This window comes from Pundamilia nyererei, unplaced genomic scaffold (genome assembly GCF_000239375.1).
Source record: "Pundamilia nyererei isolate P.nyererei 1_Seehausen unplaced genomic scaffold, PunNye1.0 scaffold00081, whole genome shotgun sequence".
Taxonomy (NCBI): Eukaryota; Metazoa; Chordata; class Actinopteri; order Cichliformes; family Cichlidae; genus Pundamilia; species Pundamilia nyererei.
Window position 1 is genome coordinate 134,619 of NW_005187482.1, and position 20,128 is coordinate 154,746.

The following is a 20,128-nucleotide window of genomic DNA, read 5'->3' on the forward strand; positions in this document are numbered from 1 at the left end:
ATGCAGTGATTTCCATGACAGAAACATCCCTGTTTCTAATGCAGTGCCGCCCGAGTGTCCAAAGATCACAGAGATCTTCTACTGATTCTCAGCCTTGTCCCTTGAGCAGATTTTTCTCCAGATTCTCTGAAACTTTTTATTTTATGTGCTGTTATTATGAGAACATTCAGAGTTTTCACAGTTTTACACTGAGGAACATTATTCTGAAATTATTCGAACCTCTGCCCCCCAAAGGTGCTCTTAGATGCGAAATGCTCCTCCAGCTGTTTCTTACTATGACTTCATTTTCCAGTCTTTTGTTGCCTCCGCCCAACTTTTTGCTACATATTGCTGCCACCAAATTCAAAAGTGCCACACTTTTTTCTGAAAATGCTCAGTTTAAACACTTATATGTGTTTAATAGGTTTTCTCTGTTTAACTGTGAGTGAAATATGGGCCAGGAAGTTGCAAATCTTTGCATTGTTTTTATTTACATTTTAAACTACCTTTTTGGACGTGGAGCTTTGGAAAAGATCTGAAACTCTGAACATTTTGATTTAATTTTGATTTATTTGAAATGGACTGTGCTTATTCACAAACAGCAAAATAACTAAATAAGCCAGAGTTAGCCCTGTGGTGTCAAATTTCCTCCCTTGTCTTTTGACACTTAAAGAGAAACCTAAACTGCAGGCCACAGATTGCACAGTAAATACATGACACCAAAACAGTAGCAATGAAGTCATTTAGATGAGCTGAGATGAGTTAAGAGCGGCCTATTTATTGAAACAAAAGATATTTCAGTAACTACTGTGAGCCCTGCTGTGATAAACACAACAAACTGCAGATCTGAGTGTGACAGGATAAATAGTTTTGATTGTTTTCACTTTACTTAATATTTCTCTTATTATTCATTATTGCATTGCATCTATGTTCCAGCCAGTTGTAAACATCAGAAAAGCATGAATCGAATGCCAAAACTCGCATATTAGCCACAAATTGAAGAGAGTTTTAATCATTTATGACCACTAGGTGTCAGTAAACAGCCATCTATGGTCCATCATCTTCAGAACAAACACCAGTTCACTCTTCTCAGTCTTCCATCTAAAAGTGCATCAAGTTACCAAAGGGGGCAGATTCCCCTCTGTATGGTCAGGTCAACCTGATATGACTTTTCACCATCCCAACACTTTTCACCTCCTCACACACAGACTGAGCATTTAAAGCACAAGATCAATGATGTGCTCTAACTGATGTATGGTGACCAAGTTTCCTCTGATACACATATTAAATACCATAAATGCTTTCCCATTAAATTACACAGGGGGAAAAAACTTCTGCTTTGATCCCACCTGTAACTATTCAAAGTTTGTCAGAGCCGGCTCTATCTTAATAAGAATTTGAACATCACGCTGCTGTAGTCCATTATCTGCTCTTTTAAGACGAATGATTTCGACACATCAGTGGGGGGACATTCTCAGCAGATCGCTCCACTAGATTGTATTGTTAAACCAAATACCGTTCAAAGCTGATGTTTCTACGCCTTCGTTTTATCATAAAGGGATGGGGGTGCGATTAAAATACCAAGCTGCTTATCTCAAGTCAAACTCCGCGCTCCTCTTTGTTTAATTAACAATCTGTGTAAGTGCACCATCTTCCAGCATCAAACGGGCGCTTGAAGTCATTCCGAGTGATTTGAAATTGCATTAAACTATGATGGATTTCCAGCCTTAACAAGTACAGAGTGAGATAACATGTCAAACAAGCAGGAGTGCATTAGCAGCTGTCAGAGAGTGCAGGGGCTTTTGAAATCAGACATGCAGGCATTGATTTTCTCCTAGAAGTGAGGACATGTAGGAGATACAAACGGCCTCTAAATTCATTTATCTGGATGTTTGGGATGTTTAGATGTCATTTCATTAATAGTACATTCATTACTACAGCTCGTTTATGAGGTCGCACGCTGATTCAGCCTCTCAAGGCTGGCTAACCGACTCAAGCATTTGTATTTTATGCCTAACATATTGCACTTCCATAATAGTATTAACTGTGGCAACGCACAAAGAAGTTTAATTTGAAAAAGCGTCTCATTAAAATGGCCATATACTGACTTTCACTGAAAGACGCCGAGCTGAAAGGCAAGACCATTATATCCTATTGTGTTCTTACATTCTAATATGCTTTCAGCGCTCTCGTTCAGTTTGCCTCTCTGTGGTAAATAAACCAGAGAAACCGCTTCGAACCAAACCAAACGCAGCCGTAATTATTCAGTTACACATGCAAGTATGACAGCTTTTCTTAATCTGCCAAGCAAATGCTTCCATTTGACTGAATTGTGGGAATTTAATGGGTTTGTTTACAGCTCCGACAAGCAGCAGCGTGGATGTTTTTGTGCTGTAGTGAATAATGGGTTTTCAAGTCATAACAGCAACAATATAGCTTAATTTTTCCACCTAACAAGGTTAAATGGACTCTATATTAGAAAAGATAAACTAAAGCCAAAGAAATGTGCAAAAAAAAAGGGAAAAAATCCACACAGCCTCCTTTTCATTTCCCGTATTTTCCATTATCTTGGGTGTGACAAGTGTGCGATATGAGCTTGTATCTGCCTGTCATTTAAAACACTGATTTAAGATCAGGAAACAAGGAGAATGTCTAAGTCACAGGGTCAAATTTGGATTTTCTGCATGTAAATTCACACTAAAGTCTGAAGGATCCAGGTGTTTAAGCTGACATCAGGATGAGCTGTTAGAGGGTCTCTCCCACTCCACTTGATTCCTTACTGGAAGACACGCCCCCTTACTGGGAAGCTTCTGAGTCTCTGCTTCGTCTTGAGGAACGTCTGTGGAAACAGGCGCATCACCGTCTGTGCCATTCACCGTGCCATAAGAGGCAGGCGTGTATTGTTCTTGTGACAACGGGCAGCTGCTTCCATCCACTGGGTCTGAATTCCCAAACTCAAAGATGGAGTTTCTTTCACCAATGTCCAGTCCAAAGCTCTCTAGCATGTCCATTACTGATGGCGTGGATGGGCATGAGGGGTTCTCCTCCTCAATGAGACTCAGCGTTGGCAAGATGTCCACCAACTCTGCCATCTCCATCGGCCGGATTACTTCAGTGATGCTGGAAGGTAAGTCCTGTTCTCTGCTGTAGGACTCCTGTGTGTCCAAAGTTGGATAGTCCACTTCCAGCTGTGCAACAGCAGCAGGCTTCAATCCAGACTCCATTAAAGCACTTCCAGATCCCAAATCTGACTGGCCAGAACTTGCCAAGTCTGCAGGCAACTGAGTGGTGATGTCTACAGGGTACCCTCCCTTCACGACACCCTCCATCAACACCAGCGCAGCCTCTGCAGGGATAGCTGGAGCTGAGACCTCAGCGGTGACGATGTTTGGTGGAGTCGCACTGCCCGAATTCTCTGAAAGAGAAGCAAGAAGAAAATAAGGTCGAGAAAGAGAAAGTATTTATCTTTGTTTTAAAGCATCATTTGCTCTACAAATTACACTTAATTCTTGTAACAGCAGTTATTATGACAGTGCAATGGTAACAGTTCATTGTAATATTCAATTTTCCCTCAAGTGTTTTGACTAGCAGACATATTTTCTGTTTTGCCAAGTATAAATATCCGCAACTGCTTTCTGCTGCTGCTTTTCAGATTGATCGAATAAGATTTAAACATATAATTAATCTTATAAATAAAATGATCTGGATCAGGTGACCCTGAATCCTCCTTTAGTTAGGCTGCTAGGGCTTCCCGTGATGCTCTGAATTTGTCTTCTTCACTCACATTTTTTCACTCACTATGTGTTTATACACCACTCAACATTCAATCATTGGTTATCATCAATCTCAGGCTCTCTTCCACAGCAGGTCTTTGAAGGCAGTTGATCTATCCAGTCATTTGTCACAACTTTTACATTTAACATGCAACTCTAAAGGCCATTATAGGGGAAAGTCAACAGATTTTAAAATTATGTAAATAAGTAATTAAATTCATGTTAAATAATGTTTTTGTGTATTCAGTGCTACATGTGTACACTAGCATGACTGCAGTACCTGTAATGGCTCTCTGTGCTAATCGATGGGGCCATGACAATCGGACAGTCAAACTCTCCTCTTCCTCACCATCAGGACATGGTGGTGGGTCTCCTCCCATCACCAGGCCTAAAGGCACCGCCCCCACCCACTGCTTGGACCGAACACACTGTAGACAGTCCATAATCCAGCGGGCATCCCTCCAGACCACATCCAGACGCTAATGAAACATAAAAAACAGGCAGTAGAGACAGTACCGCGTTTGTCTCTAATTCACTTTCATTATGAAATCTTTACTTTACTTTTTAAAATATAATTAAGTCAACTCAAATGTGGATTTGGCAACAGTGGAAGCAAATATAAACCACGTGTCACAGGATCTCACCTGTGAAAGCCCACTGATGTGGTTCAGCCGCTCCCGGGCTTCCTGCACCTCTTTGGTCTCCAGCGCTTCCCGTAGAGCCTGCTGGGCAAGGTGAGTGTCCAGCTCCAGCCTTACCCAGGCCTGACAGTACTGTGAGAGGAAATCCCGCTCATATGTCCAGAAGTGAACTGGGTGACAAGCCAGAGAGGAGAGGAAAGACAAATGACTTCATCAAAGCCAGGAGGAAAAAGCCACAGAATTTATCAGTCCACTCTACTCTAGCTTTAATGAGAGGAGAACAGTGAACTGCATTAGACATTGTGCCTCAGTGTGCTTTCTGCATATCTTTGCAGGGATTTATTTAACATTTAAAACTGTAGTCTCATTTAGACAGTATGTGTCAGTCTAGCTCGCCGTTTCTGGGTCCCTTTTCTCATCACTGAAACACTCTGCGCTACCATTGTTAAATAGATCCACTGGATATATAGTTTTCCACTTACCCAGCTCAAAGATCTGCAGAGGCATGGTGAGGCCGGGCTCCTTGATCCCCACCAGAGGCCAGTAACTGGAGCTGAAGTCCTCACTGGGAGGCAGCAGCAGCAGCATTGACAGGTTATCCCCAAACTGAAGCAACTCCTGGGTGTACACGCCGTACTGATACGCCTGTGAGAAACACAATTATTCAAATACAGATGAGAAACAGAAAATCCTTCCGCTGGATCAAGAGCTAGTGCTGATAAAACAACATAAAGCGGACAAAGAAAATCAGTTTAAAAGATTATTTCTCTTCACAATAGTCTGACAGAGAATTTCAGGTGTTTCAGGTAAATATGAGGTGGCTGGAAAGTAGTGTTTACCCTGTAGAGGGGGATGTTGAGCTTCGTCAGGAGATGTGTGACTGCTGCTCTCAGAGACCTGACGAATTCCTCCATACTGCTGCTCTCCATCGTGCTCTCGTCCTCAGCGTCCAACAGACTCTGAACACCGCCATTGGCTGCAGTGTAAACATGACTCTGAAGCCACGTCCACTCCTCTCTGCCACACAGTAAAAACACAGTCAACAAAACGGGCATAATAAGTAAGGAGAGAGGTCCAAAAACAATCCAGTATCACTGCTTGTTGAAGCCCTAACATTTGTATAGATACTGCACTTGTTTGTGCAGATCATTTAAAATAGTATATCTTTTTCGACGGTTGTTTTCCAGATAAAGTTGTAAAAATACTGCAATAACCTGATGAAGGTCAACATAGTCTATCAAGAGACTGACACAGATATCACCTGGTCAAGTTACCTTACCTGGTCACGTGCGCGTTGTGCCGAACCCGTGTGTGGCAGAGTAAACTGGGCAACCTCTGAGGCACCAGCACCCTGATCTGTTCCACCGAGCTACACAGTTTCAGGATGCCCACATACAGACCCGGCTGGGCGCACTGGAGGCTGTGCCTGTGAAAGGACAGCTTCTCCTGGAGAACAGAGACAAAGAGATACGGTGCAAAAGAGAGAGAAATGTTAAGATCTGTTAATAGGATGTAAAGCTTATGAGACTTATTTCCCCCTGCCTCACTATGTGTTGTTAACTAATTCAGTTTGGGGATCCCAAATTAATTTCAGCGCTTTTTCAGGGTTAGCAGCACAGGAGGTAAACTAGTGGCTCAGTAAAACTCAGCGCCCAATGCGCTATTGTTGAAAGCCGCTGCTGGGCGCAACTGTTTTCCTCTCCTCACCTTGAGCTGCTCAGCGAGCATGTCCATGGCGGTGGGCTCAGGCAGCAGAGGCGTTCTGCTGCGGTTCTTTTCCAGGCGTGCCAGAGGCATCCAGTGGAGCGGGGGGTCGGGGGGGCTAGAGCAGACAAGCCAGGGAAAAATGAAATGCAACCACATGGAACCACCAAAGAAAAGGTCGATTCATCAAGAATAGCAAAGCCAGTACCCCACCAACAACCAGCTGACAGGCTGTATAACCCAAAGATATTGTACAGCATGACTTCCAAACATGCCCAGCTTGACACCTAATTACGCTACCACCGACTGCAAACAAAGGTCATTTTTGTTGTGATAGTGTGATAGAAGTTTTTTTTCCTGGTAAATTCTGAAACTATGATTTCATGACGTGCCAGATGTTTTCAGCAGGTGAAAAGCCTGGACAGCCAGACAGGATAGTTTAGCACTTCTACTATGAAGCCATGCTGTTATAATAAATGCAGTATGTGGTTTAGCCTTTACCTGAAAAAGACATAATTTGGACCAGAGCACACTGCACATTCCTCTAAAACCTTTTATATATGGTGCAAACTGTCAATTCCATCAGCACTGATGCAAACTAATGCCATCAGACATGCAGGCGTTTGATCCGAGTGCTGATGGTACCTCTGCTCTTTAGTCCAGAGGATGTTGTGTCCACGTTCTCCAAAAAAGATTTTTGCTTTTCACCACCTTCACCTGACAACATAACAGTTTTTTCGCGTTGTCTCCGTCTATTTCAAATAAGCTTTGTGCCAGAGTAGACAGAGGCATTTCAGAATCATTTTCAAATACGGCTTCTTTTTGCATGATAGAGCTTTAACCTGAATTGTGTGGACGCCAAGTGCGTTCACAGACAGTGATTTATGGGAGTGTTCCTGAGCTTATGCAGTGATTTCCATGACGAATCACATCTGTTTTTCATGCAGTGTTGCCTGAGGGCAGATTTTCAGTCTTGTCCCTTACACACAGAGATTTCTCCATATTCTCTAATAATATACAGAACATAATATGAGATCATCAAAGTCTTTGCATTTTAATTTCAGAACATTATTCAGATTTCTTTTCATAATTTCCAGATACAGTTTTTTACTTTACTGAGAAACTCTGCCTCTTTAAGATGCTCTTTTTATACCCAGTCGTGTTACTGACCCGTTACTATTTAACCTAATTAATTGCAAAATGTTCCTCCAACAGTTTCTTTTTACTTTCCCACCCCTGTCAAAATGTCTCAGTTTAAACAAATATGTTTCCTGTGTCTTCTCACGTATTCAGTATGGGTTTATGGGATTTTCATATTCTTGCATTCTGCCCTTATTTACATTTTCCAGGGTTCTAACTTTTCCAAATTGTGTTTGCCCAATTAGTTAAAAGCCCTTTTGGTGCTCTCTGCCCTTTTTCTTTGACCTTTTCTTACCTGGGAGTGTTTGGAAATTCCTTCAGAGTGACTAGCAGTACGTTGCCCTGCCGATCCTTCAGGGGTTCATAGTAGATCTGGCCCAGGTCCACTGCTCCCAGAGAAGACTGACATCACAGAGGTGGACAAGAGAAACCAAGGATTAAAAAGTATAAGTGCATTGGAGATTAATTCAGCCAAACAGGGGATCTGTGGGCGCAGTTGTGTAGCCGGACAGAGGAAAGCATGGCAAAAATAAGGAAAGGAAGAGGAGGAAGAGATGTAAAGAAGTAATTAAAATAGCAATTAACCCATTTTGGTGCTTCTTATCTTAACAATAAGCTGCTTAACTTCCTACCTGCAGCTGGGAAACAGCTCTTAAAATGTTGTGTCTGTTCTGAAGGAGGGAGGAGGGAGATGAGTGAGCGGAGGAAAGCCCTTGCTGTAGCCAGGGCACTTGCTGCCATGCACAGGACAGCTACAAGAAAAACCGAACACCCAATTTAAGCAGAAAAATCACACTGAGATTCATTTTCTGTAAATATATTTAATATTTATGAATTGTGATCATTCAATTACTTGTACAGTGAGTCAACAAGCTATGTAACAGTTCACCTTGGCAAGCCAAAGGAAGTCTTGGGTGATGGAGGTGGAGCAGCACTGGATCTCCACCAGTGGGATCTGATCTTCGGCTGTGACCAGGATGTTATCCTTGTGGTAGAACACAGTCGCCAAGTACACCCCCCTGACCGGATCAATTTGAGAAAACGCAGATAACGTCAGAAAAAGTGCACACGCTGCTTTCAATTTCACAAGTCACCGCGGACCGCAAAATTACAAGAAACAATAAAAAGCATTGCCTCCGGGGGGAAAGTTTATGGCTGAAAAAGATCAATTTTGTGGCTTGACAGCAATTTATTTTTTGAATCACCCAGTGGATTTTCAAACACTTATTACTGTCAAAGCAGCTTATAATCCCTCAAGTAAAGCAAAAGCACAGAGGCTGGTTTCATAGACCAACATGACAGTCCAGTAGGAAACATGGTCTCTTTTTTTTTAAATTACTCAGGGGTCCAAACACAGTCAACTTCTCTCTGTTCACTACCAAAGTTTTCTTTTTTTTTTTAACCTTCACTGTGGTTCATATTCATGAACATAATCATGCAGCACGATCTTTTGTACTTTGCTAGCTTCTGATGTGGTGAGTGTGGTCGACGGATCGCTTGTGGGAGGATGAAGGATTTATCAGTCACCTGCCACTTGCCACAGTCCAGTGATTACAACCATCGTTCTGTTCAAAAGACCTTTTTACTAACAGCTACAGTGGCTCTAATGTGACTACTGTTCTCTGCAATAACAGTAAGAGATAAGGCTTTTCAACTTTGCAGCCTATGCTGCTCTAATGGGATTGCATTTAATCCATTACTTGTGATACCCTCAGGGCACAGTGGGATAGGTAAGAGAGACTGAGCGCTACCTCTGTAGGAAACGAACAAACTTGGTGGCGGACTGGAACAGTTGTTTGATGCCTCGAGACACTGACAGACGCTTGCTGGGACTCTGGGGCTTCGAGCTCTCTGTGGAGAGGAGGCGAGAAGGATCAGACTGGATGAAATTCATTTTATCTCCCAAAATACATTCACTGTGCACGCACGACACTTGACTGGGTGAAGGCAGGGAAAAGACTTTTCTCTTTGTATTTAAAGGAGCTGACATCTGTAGCGCATGCTGCTGATATAAATGGTGAGAAGTAGAAATAAAATGTTGTCGAGTATGCACATTAAAGGCTTGTGCAAATAATCTGATTTTCTGACTGTTTGCACACATCTTGAACGGAAAACACAGCTACTTTGAACATGTAAACCACCACAGTTAAAGAACACAGAATTAATATTTTCTTTAGATATTAAATACTGGCATGGGACAAAATGTAAGAAAGTCCCTGAACAGGTAGAAACAATAAGCCTAACAACCCCTCAGTATTTGTATAGCGCTTTACTAGTCCCTAAGGACCCCAAAGCGCTTTAAACATCCAGTCATCCACCCATTCACACACACGTGATGGCAAGCTACATTGTAGCCAGAGCTGCCCTGGGACGCACTGACAGACTGACGCCACCGGGCCCTCTGACCACCACCAGTAGGCAACGAGTGAAGTGTCTTGCCCAAGGACACAACGCCCGAGACTGTCCAAGCCGGGGCTCGAACCGGCAACCTTGCGATTACAAGGCGAACTCCCAACTCTTGAGCCACGATCGCCCACTGACGGCTCCTTAAACACATCACAAAACTCCTACATGCAAACTACCCTATCAGTATATAAACAAAATTCAGATAAAGATGTTGTATCTGACAAAACTGACTTCTTGAAATCAATTTTTTTGAGTTCTGGGAGAAAATATGAAAATGTCTATGCTGTCAGGCTAGTAGGGAGCTCTTTCCATTCATTCATAGCGTTACCCTCCTAGGACCTGGCGTCCACATATGTGGACACATTTTGGGTTGTCTAGACCAAAATAGTAAATTTTGCTCTACAAGGGCCTGATATCCACTTACCAGGACATTGTACTGCCACTGTTCTATCGAAATTTAAAATGAATGTCCTCATATGTGGATCTCATTTTTCTCAGCAACAAAAATCAGGTTAAAATAAATAAATAAATTAAATAAATAAAAAAATCAGGTAATTCTTTGTTTTTACATTCATCAGGTCCCAATCAGCCCAAATAGCAAAGAGAAATTAAAAATGCATGCCATGAAAGAGTTTGGGTCTTAGTAGGTTAAATGAAAAAGCAGATTGTGCAAACAACTTTAAGAACAACTTTGCATTCTCTTTTACTATAATTACAAGATGTGTTTCAAATTATTTTTAAAACAACATGAACATCTGAATACCACACGAGATTCTTAAGGCAAGGCTGAAAATACAACACATAAGAATTTCAATAAAAGCTCAATTTTGTGCAAGTATAATTACACACACACAACGGCAACAACATGTGCACTTGGACCCAATGCACCAAAGCATAAAAAAACCAGAGGTCTCACGTTACCTATGCAATATCCTCTAAGATGCGACTCCTTGGCATCTTCCAGCAGCTTCCTCACGAGGGCCTCGTGATTTCTGAGCTGTGACTTTACACCAGCGCACTCTCTCCAACCTGCACAGGACAGGCAGAGAGAAGCAGATTGTGGCTTTCACTTCTATGCAATTAGGAAAATCAGCTAAGACAGCAAGAAATAATTTGCAAGCGACTCCTGAGTGCCGCTTTTTTTTTTTTTTTTTTTATCTTTTGGTGATTAGGAAGCGACAGCGTCTCCATGAGAGACCGTCTGTATGCTGTGAAAGTTGAAATTGAAGTTGATTCATTGTGACTCGCTCTAATCATGTATCTATTTAAGCTGGGGGTCTTTTGCGTGTGTGTGTTTTTAAAGTGAATCTTTATTTATTTATTTAATTTCCGCTCACTTCCATCTCAAGGTTGACAGAATAATTCCTACTGATCTTATACTGGGTCTTAGTGAAGCCCCTCAATCTCAAGGTATTAACAGCAGGCGGATGGGGATTCTGCACCCACCTGTGTGTGTGCATGTTGACATTATATAGTAACGTATAGAAAGAAACTGCCTGAAGCCTGAGTTTTGGGTTCAGAGGGATTTCTTATCATGATTGATATGATATACTGTCTACTGTAACAGCATATGTGACAGAAAATAAGGAAAAGCACAACAAATCTCCTTTACGATAAATTGGGCAATCTATTACACTCTGGCTGTGATTGTTTACTGACCAGTGTTTGCTTTGACATCAATATTTTCAGCCTTTATTCCCCATTACAAATCCTTGCTTGGCAGCTCTGGCTTTTGTTAGAAGTAGAAAGTAAAAGCAAGTAAGCCGAGCGATAGGGGTGGGTGGCGTCCAAGAAAGATTACGAGCCAAAAATTCAAAGTCAAAGCGGCACGGCTGCATGGCCCATTGACTCGTGTTGCCGTCTTTAAGTCTCCACGTTTTAATAACTCATTAATCTACAAGCCACGAGAGGATTGGACTTCTTTCACATCGAGCTTAATGTCAGCTAAGTAATTCTATTACACTGGGACAAAGAGGGAAAGAATGGAGCTCTTTCGAAGCTTCAAAATCCACATTCATCAAAGTTGTGTAGTTCTGCACACTCACTGGAGGGGGCAGCGCTGGCTGGAGTGGAGCACTGAGGCGGGCCCCATCCTTTCACGTTGTAGGCGCTCACTCTCACGAAGTAATGCACTCCCTGTGTTTGGAGAAACAGCAGACCTGCCAAATTATCACCGAGCATTAACCAAGAAGCCATACGGCGCTCTCATTATTAATTCATCTGGTTAAAGTGAGCCTGCTGATAAGTGTACTCTTATGAGAGGTGGTTCAGTGCAGAAGATAGTGATGGAGGAGCAATAAACACAGTGTGTGTGGGTGCAGAGCTGCAGCACGTGTTTTATACCCGTCTGCTTGATTATGTGCCTCTGAGAAATTACAGGTGTCAGTTTCTGTGCGTGTCTGCACCATCTGTGCATTTGCAGCTGTTATCTGTGGTTGTGAATACGTGTGACTGTGGGCGACTTACTGCCGTCAGCCCCTTGATAACGTAGGAGGGGTTCTTGGTCTCTATAACTTGGGCCGTGCCGAGGATGCGTTTGAAGCTGGCCGAGGTGCTCCATTCGACTGTGAATGCAAAACAATCCCACAGATAGATTATTCTCTGGCTTTGCTCAAAACCCCTCGTGAGGGATAACTTAAGGACGTGAGTGTTTACAGGTTTAGGAACTTGCTGCATCTGGGCTTAATCTATTCTTGGCCGCGAAGCATGACATTTATACGTCTATAAAACCGACCAGCAAAAACAGCCCAAACTAGATACTGTGTCAGCCGGCTTAAATTACTTTCAAGACTTTGATTAAATTGCACCAGTAAAGTCTATACTCCATTAATTTCCTTATCTATCCATCATGAATCGATCCATTTTCTGCCCCACATCTAACTGACCCTTTTATCTACCCATCCATTCAACCAATCCTCCATGAAAGTCTTCTTGCCTGGTTCTCTCCCTACCTCTGTAGCGGGTGATGAGCCCCACCGTGTCCCCCTCTGGCTCTTTGATTGTCACAAACAGAGAGGATGTGCTCGTCACCAGGATGGACACATGACTGGGGGAGCCCGGGAGCTCTGCGTGGAACATTGAAAAGATAAAAATCGGGTTAAAATGAGCACGAGTAAATAACAGAACAAATGCAGACAGCCAAAGTACTGCACTGAGTTTTACAGAATATCACACTGCAGTAAACTTGATGACAAAAAAACACACACAAATAAACTCTGGAAAAGTTATCACATCCAACAGATATCACTGATAACCACTAGTATATTTGTCCTCTATCTTAGAAAGACTACATATTATTTTACACTAGCTCAGCTAAGGTTTTCTTAAATAGGTGATCACGGCAACCACAGACTGATGTCTGACCTCGGCCTATGGTGAGGTCAGACATCAGTCACACACTAACAGAAAAGGAGATAGATACAGTAATGGCTATTATTCTCTTAAACATAAAAGCTATTTCTCCATGGCTTTTATTCCCACACTGGTGCTTTTTAGCACCACAACCAAGCATTTAATCTTTAACCATCTGACTGGGTTTGCCAACAGTTAAAGAAAGGTTAAAAACGAGCACTGCATTAGCAGCTGGCTACTGAAAAATGATATGCAATCAGACTGTTCCAGACTGATGTCAACCCTGCAGGGCCAACTGTACCATAGACAGACTTTATTAATCCCACACTGGGGAAATTCACATGTTACAGCAGCACAAGGGCCAACAAGACAAGGTGAATTAAACTGTATTAAAAACAGAAAAATAAATAGATTAGAAAAAAAAAACTATTTTTACTGCTTCTACTATCTACAAATGGTTGCTGTATGCAGTAAATACACTTACAAAGTTTGTGTATTTGTGCGCTATTTATTTACATCATCAGTGGAAATCTTTCTCCTGAAAAACCTAAATAAATTGCACAAAAACACCAGATTTTGTGAAAAATGATGCTTGAATAAACATTCCAGATTCAAAAACTTTGAATTTCGGGGCCATTATTTCATGGCTCAGGCTTTACAGGGTTGAAAATTGTATTCCCTGCAGACTCTGTGTTGTTTCAAGACAATCTTGGAGCTTTTTATTATCACAATTGTACTTTAAAACGTTGCCAGAGTTTGATGATTAAATCTAATTGTGTTTCCGTTTCTTCAGCCTAAGATGTAATCTTGAGTGAAAACATTACCATAAGTAAGTCACAGTCGTCAGACAAAAACACATCCATATTTTATATTTAAAGATGCCATCCGGCTCTCCTACCCAGCGAGATTTACAATAAGAGTGAGTTTAATTTCACTGCACATGAAAACAAGCGCCGGGGCCTCGCTGCCCTTACAATAACGCTGCGATAATAAAACAGTCAGAGAGAGAATTGACTGTGCTTGAAAGAGAAATGAAACGAGAGCTAAGGAGAGATGTTTATAAAGAGCTGTTAAAATTGGTACAGCGGGGAACATTGCAATATACATCTGAAAAAAATAAGACAAAAAAAAATTAGCCCAACAGAGAGCCAAGAGGAAAAGGCTTGAACAGGTGGTGCAGAGGATGGTAAGTTGCCCGATGCGTCGACGCGTGATACGCCGAAGTCTTGAAGGTTTTTGCACGTGTGAATTTCTACTGAAATCTACAGCTGTGAGGGTTTATTTGATACAGGCAGCCAGTGGAGGGAGTGCAGGGAAGGAGAGGATTTGAAAGGCTGATGACACGGCAGTCTGCTGAATGTTGGATGAGATGAAAGAGGCTAGAGGGAGAGTTTTAGTAAAACTTAAGCAAGATGTTGAGTTGAAGACTTGATCACTGCCGTCTTGTCAGCAGTGGCGGGTGGCTTTGTAGAGTTAAATTGGCAGGAAAGTACTGCGCTGGCTGCAGAAAAAGTTTTATTATGAGAGCAGAAATAAAGAATGAGGGGGAAAAACGAGCGAGAGTTCACTGAAAACAGAAAGAAAACTGATCTGAGTTTGAGTGCTAAGCAGCAAAACAGTGAAATACCACAAGCTGACCGCTGACCTGTGTTCTGGAAGTTCTCTCTCATCCGATAGTACAGCTGCTGCCGCAGCCTCCAGAGCTGGATGTGCCTCTGAAGATCAGCCTGTGCCTGAGGGCCTGCCCCGGCCTTTTTCGCTAACTCCGTCTTCCTCTCTTCTGTCCGTTTATCTGCCAAGGCCACCAGAGCGTCCAGCTTGAGTGCCCACTCCGCTGGTCGGCACACTGAGAGGCACAGGACGAGCACGCGGAGCAAGACAAAGGGCATAATCTGAATTAAAGTCAAGCCGTACAGAATCTGATTTTACACCATTACTTTTGACATTTTACATGAAAAGACTTACAAACAGGGTTGTGTCTGGCTCCTGCCTTTGTCAGTACATGAAGCAGCGGGGAATTGTGGGTAAGGGCAGCCACATCCAGGGGGACCAGCCCCTGTTCACTCACTCTGTTCACCCCTTTCTCCCGGTCCCTCTCCCAGTCCCTCTCTTTTTTCTCTCCTTTCTCCCATACGCCTCCGCCTCCTCCACCGCTGCTGCGGTCTCTGGACAGAAGGCTTTGTACAGCCAGTGTATCCTCATTTTCCACTGCCTCCCACAGGGTCTTGTACTAATGGGGAGCAGGAGAAAGGGTGCAGGGCCGCGGGAGGGTAGGCAGGTGGAGGAACGAGATAGAGAAAGAGAAAGAGGGTTAAGAAGGATAGAGAGATTTATTTCCCGCAGTAAAGAGAAGGGAGCGTTAAAAGGGAGAATGATATCAGACACAAATCAAATCATAAACCAAAGGTGCCTCGACTGATGCTTTATACAGGAGCCTCCTGAGACCAGGAAAGTTTGTGAATTGCTCTTATTATTATATGAAGCAGCAGCAGGAGCAGCTCTATATAACAGAGGGTGCTTGAGAGTGATTTCCTTTTCTGAAAGCATTTTTTTCCCAGTGTAATGTAATGCCCTGTGTAGTGGACGTTAGGGAATTTCTCAATAAAATAAAAGAAGACTGGAAAATTTTAATGCTGAACTTCAAGAATTCAGTTTTTTTGGTTTGGTTTGAATTTTTTTTTAAAAAGCAGATGTTAAAACTATAAAATTCTACCTGCACACACAGTGTTTTTGACACATACTCAACAAGCTCAAAAATATTTGAAAGGGACCTGGGAGATCAAACTATGAGCAACTGCCAGTGTGTGTCAGGGCTGTGAGCCAATCAAGAAAATCAATTAACCAATCCCTAAATAAACTAATCGCAAGCTTCAGGTAACTGCCCATGCACTGCATACATGACAACGCATGCACAGTTCACAGTTCAAAGTAATCAGCCGTTACTATATATTTAGCCTTTGTGCAGCCGCTCGGTTCGTAAATAGAAGGGATGAAGAGCAGACGTTGCGGGCTTCTGCGCTCACAGCTATAGCTGTGTGCCTCTCTTTGTGCCGCCACACAGAGCCAGTAACAGAAAGAGAAATGTGTTTTAAAATACCCAACCAGAGGCTATTTCTGCAAGAGGTTTCCTCCTGTTAAAAGGGAGTTTTTCCTTTCCACTGTCGCCAAGTGTTTGCTCATAGTCGTTTCATTGTTGGGGTATTTTCTGTATTGTTGTTACATCACAATGTAAAGCACCTTAAAGCAACTGTTGTTGCGATTTGGAGCTATGTAAATAAAATTGAATTGAACTGAATTAAAAAGAGGGTATTTGCAGAGATTTGGGTTCACAGGGATTACTTACACATATGCTGACCACAACCACGTTTAGTGTGTGAATCTACCATTTAATATATGAATAACATATATGACAGGAAATAAGATAAACCGAATAGGTCGGCTTTAAAGCTTACAATGCTTTGTCACAGAGGACTGATTTATTTTCTGAAACTAGCTTTGATTTTTTTTTTTATCTCTTGCTCCCATAAAATGTGGCTGTCAAACTACAGTAGGAGTCAGTTTGACGATGGTGACAGCCTCACACGTGAGACATCTAACAATGAGTCTGCTCGCCTATTGGAATACCCTTGAGAGACACGTGTCCACAAAATGTATTGTCAGGTCTCAGGAGGTTAGTGACACAGAGATAGCGTGTAATGTCAAGTAGAGATCTCATAGTTTTTAACCATAACAGAAACCAAGGCAGATGACATTTCAGTCAACGTGACCAAAGCTCCCTTTCAGAATGACACCTGGATATCTTACAGCATCTGCAGACTTGCTGGGGCGTTTAGGCGCATCCAAGTCGGCGGCAACAGATGACTCTCCACCCCCCCTGAGTCTGAAGGACAGGTTTCTGTAGATGCGTTTGGGCGAGACGGGACCTAGAGAGCGCCGGCGCTGTGGTGGGTTCCTCATGGATACAGACATGACAAGAGAAGAAAGTAAAGGTCTGAAAGAGGACAGGCGAGAGCAGGAGAGGATGTGAGCTACGGGGGAACAGGGGATGGTTGAAGAAAAGGTTGGAGAGATAGTGTGAAAGGCTGGAGGGGAAAAAAAGAGTTTAAGAGTCCAGCTTTAGAGCCAGATAGAGAGGAGAGAGTAGTAAAAGATAAAAGTCAGTGGAAACCTTGATTAAAGAATAAGGTGAGAAATACAAAGAGGGAAACAAAAGAAGAACACACAGTCAGACTTCAATGTTACAGAAAAAAATTGATGCTGACTTGAAGTACTGAGCAAAAGTACTTGTGTTGTGTGGGTGGATAAATGGATAAGAGTTACTATTCCTGTACAGACTAGATGAAAATGCCTCGAAGCATTTATTTTTGTGCCTTGCACTATTCTCCCCTTTGTTCATCTTTTTTACCCACGATTATGTGACACGGTTTTATTCATTCTGAATGGAGTTTTCCAGCACGCGAGGCAACAGACGCATCAATCTAATTAGTGGAAGAATGGAAGGCCAGATCGCATGGAAGAGCCAGGATTCTTTCCTGCTAATAAACTCGAATCCGCTCCCATCATCCGCATGAAGATGAAAATCCATCACCACCGCTGTAATGATGGTTCATTATCAATTCCATTGGCTTTGCATCATTACAGTCAGTCACTTTTTTGTGCATGAAAATCTGTCTTGCAGTTTTTTGTTTTTAACTTTGGGCACCGTCTGAAATTCCCCCTCCTCTTCACTCAGCAGGTCGTTTTCAGTGCCACTTTCTGTCTATCCTCTCTTTTCACCGCCCTCCAGGTTAAAACTGATCTCGGTGCCGTTTTGATTTGCATCGCTGTCCTGAGCTTATGATATCAAAAGCATCTTTGTGAAAGCGAGACACTCAGACCCAGGGCTGAGCATTGGTGGCTGTCCTTGTCTGAAAGCAAATACTCCCCTGGTTGGTGCTACGGGAGGACAACACCTGGGGCCTTTGACCACGATGACATCTGAGTGACACGTCACGTCGCACATCACAGCTCGCACAGTACCTGCACTGTCTATATACATGGATGCGGGACTATAGGGGTAAAAGCAGCTACTGTTGTTGGTACAGTTTCCCCAGTTTGTTTACTGTGCCTTACATCAGCTATGGAAAGTGCTGAGGAGTCATTTAGAGAGCCGTAGTGTTTGTTTGCGTTTTCTTTTCCTTCTACTTTTTTCTTGAGTCTGCCTGAAGATAAGGCAAAACAAGAAAAAGTGTTTGCACATGTTCAACCTGCAGTCTAGCAAACAGCGGTTATGTAAGCAGGCTAGAGAGTAAGATGCTCCAGTCTGACCATAAACAGAAAGTATACAGTAGATTCACTGTGGTTTTATTTCATGTCTCAAACTGGGGGGTTTTTCTTACCTCTCTGTACTGTGGCCAAGAGAGCAGAGTGTGCTGCATATTTTGCAAAAGTCTTTCCGGTTTGTGAGTTTGCTGTGGCTGTATGGAAACATTTGATGACTAACATTTCAGATCCCCCAGGAAGTAATGCAACATATTTGCCTGGGTCTTCAGTACTTCCACTCCACCAGGTTGACTGGTGGAGCGGAAGTACTTCACAACTAGGGGATCAGACTGGGACACATGAATTTGTACGAATGAGGCACAAAGAGTTTCAGTTTAAGGGCTGTTGTTAAAACATGACTTCACTTTGTGCCTGCACACTGAAGTTATATGTGCTTCTCTGATTATTCAGCAGCAGGACAAATTAAAATGAACATAAACGATCTTACAGGCTGTTTCAGAGTAAAAGTTTCAATTTGAAAACAGTAACAGAAGGCAAGCCTATTTTGGTCTATTTTGAGAAAATTTATAGGTCTTATTAAAATAAAACTTTAAATATATGTATAAAAAACTTTGCTATATCATATCTAACCAACAGGTGACGCAATGTATGCCACATTATAGCCACAAAAACAGCACAAATGATCAAACATCCAAAGTTTAAGTTCCCGTTTCACCGAGTTAAAAACATAACTGAGTTTTCGGTCTCTTACCGTCACAGAGGACTTTAACGGCTTTAATCGGGCTTTCCTCCGACTCTGCCGCGATGCTTCAACATATTTCACTGTATTTTCATAAATGACTGCCTGCTGATATCTTATAATCCATGGTAGCGGTTTCGGAAAGTTTTCACCTCTGAATGAGGATGAAGCGCACCTGAGCGCTACAGACGAGAGACAGACCGGCGAGCCTTCCACAGCCGACGCACACGCACATTTTCCCCGTTCCGCCCACTTCCGATCTGCGATCATTTCTCTGAACCAAACTTTTTTTTCTCCTTTTTTTGAGAACATATTTAGAAGCAGTGCTGCGTCATAAAAACACTGATAGGTTTACACGAAGTGGCCCGTTTATTTATTTGAATATTTATTTGTAGTAAATGAGCTCAGTAACAATATAATGATCCAGTGCTGTGGTTTAAACACTCTGTTTAAGTTTACCGGGTGATGAGGTAGCGCAGATCCTTGAGTAGATAATCCTAGCCAGTGTATTGCTGTGAGCAGTCAGTGAATTGATGATCCCAGCCACTACTGAAAATAAAAATTGTTACTCTAAAAGTTGTTGCCTCTGTGTAACAGCGTGTTGCAGTGCAAGGAAGCTGGTGATATGATCAAGCGTAGGCTGAAGATAATGGACAAATGTATAGAGCTATTTTTGGATTACCACAACACCCCCATTAATGGCTTTCGCAGGGGCAGAGGAAGTGGTTCGAGCCAAGGGAAAGAAAGGCCAGGCAACGGTGTGAAAACTGTTCTTATGCTATGCCCCCCCCACTTGTGCTCAGAAAGGAGAAAGGAATTGTTTCCAAACCATTTGTCTTCGCCCTGAACCGCCCCCTTGAAGTAAATGTAAAGCAGTTGTCAAATAAAGTTGACAGATTATGCATCCTGTTTACCCGAGCAGCGAGAAAGGCTCTCCTTCTCTTTGTGTTATATTTACCTCTCTCAGGGGGCAAATAAAAAGCCACAGACTGATGGATTTAGCTCCTGTCCTGGCACAAATTTATAAACCGATATCTTGTCTGACTCTTCTCAGTCAACCAGAAGAAACAAAACCTTCTGACCACTTCCTGCACACACACACAGTCCCAGCGCAGTAGCTACACTTCGCCTAA

The 20,128-nt window shown here is 42.6% G+C and overlaps 1 protein-coding gene across 1 annotated transcript; it reads right to left on the bottom strand.

Moving 5' to 3' along the window:
• Positions 1-551: 551 nt before the first annotated feature.
• On the bottom strand, positions 552-19,230 carry LOC102202008 (ankyrin repeat and fibronectin type-III domain-containing protein 1). The gene is made up of 19 exons (XM_005737948.1): positions 19,008-19,230; positions 16,799-17,162; positions 14,960-15,224; positions 14,640-14,840; positions 12,595-12,708; positions 12,110-12,207; positions 11,689-11,779; positions 10,565-10,672; positions 8,989-9,088; positions 8,127-8,256; positions 7,870-7,989; positions 7,533-7,639; positions 6,101-6,215; positions 5,673-5,839; positions 5,233-5,410; positions 4,876-5,038; positions 4,397-4,563; positions 4,033-4,231; positions 552-3,394 (listed from the first exon to the last, which is right to left on the bottom strand). The coding sequence occupies exons 2-19, from the start codon at positions 16,961-16,963 to the stop codon at positions 2,712-2,714; spliced, it is 3,171 nt and encodes a 1,056-aa protein (XP_005738005.1). The 5' UTR covers positions 16,964-17,162; positions 19,008-19,230; the 3' UTR covers positions 552-2,711.
• Between the last annotated feature and the right edge of the window lie 898 nt (positions 19,231-20,128).

What these genes read in the sequence shown, in the direction of transcription:
- LOC102202008 (XM_005737948.1), bottom strand. Translation starts at nt 16,963, where the DNA reads ATGTCTGTATCCATGAGGAACCCACCACAGCGCCGGCGCTCTCTAGGT. An exon ending in TGCTCGCTGAGCAGCTCAAG is followed by an intron (nt 5,840 to 6,100) that starts GTGAGGAGAGGA and finishes TCTGTTCTCCAG; the next exon opens with GAGAAGCTGTCCTTTCACAG. An exon ending in TCAACATCCCCCTCTACAGG is followed by an intron (nt 5,039 to 5,232) that starts GTAAACACTACT and finishes TGTTTCTCACAG; the next exon opens with GCGTATCAGTACGGCGTGTA.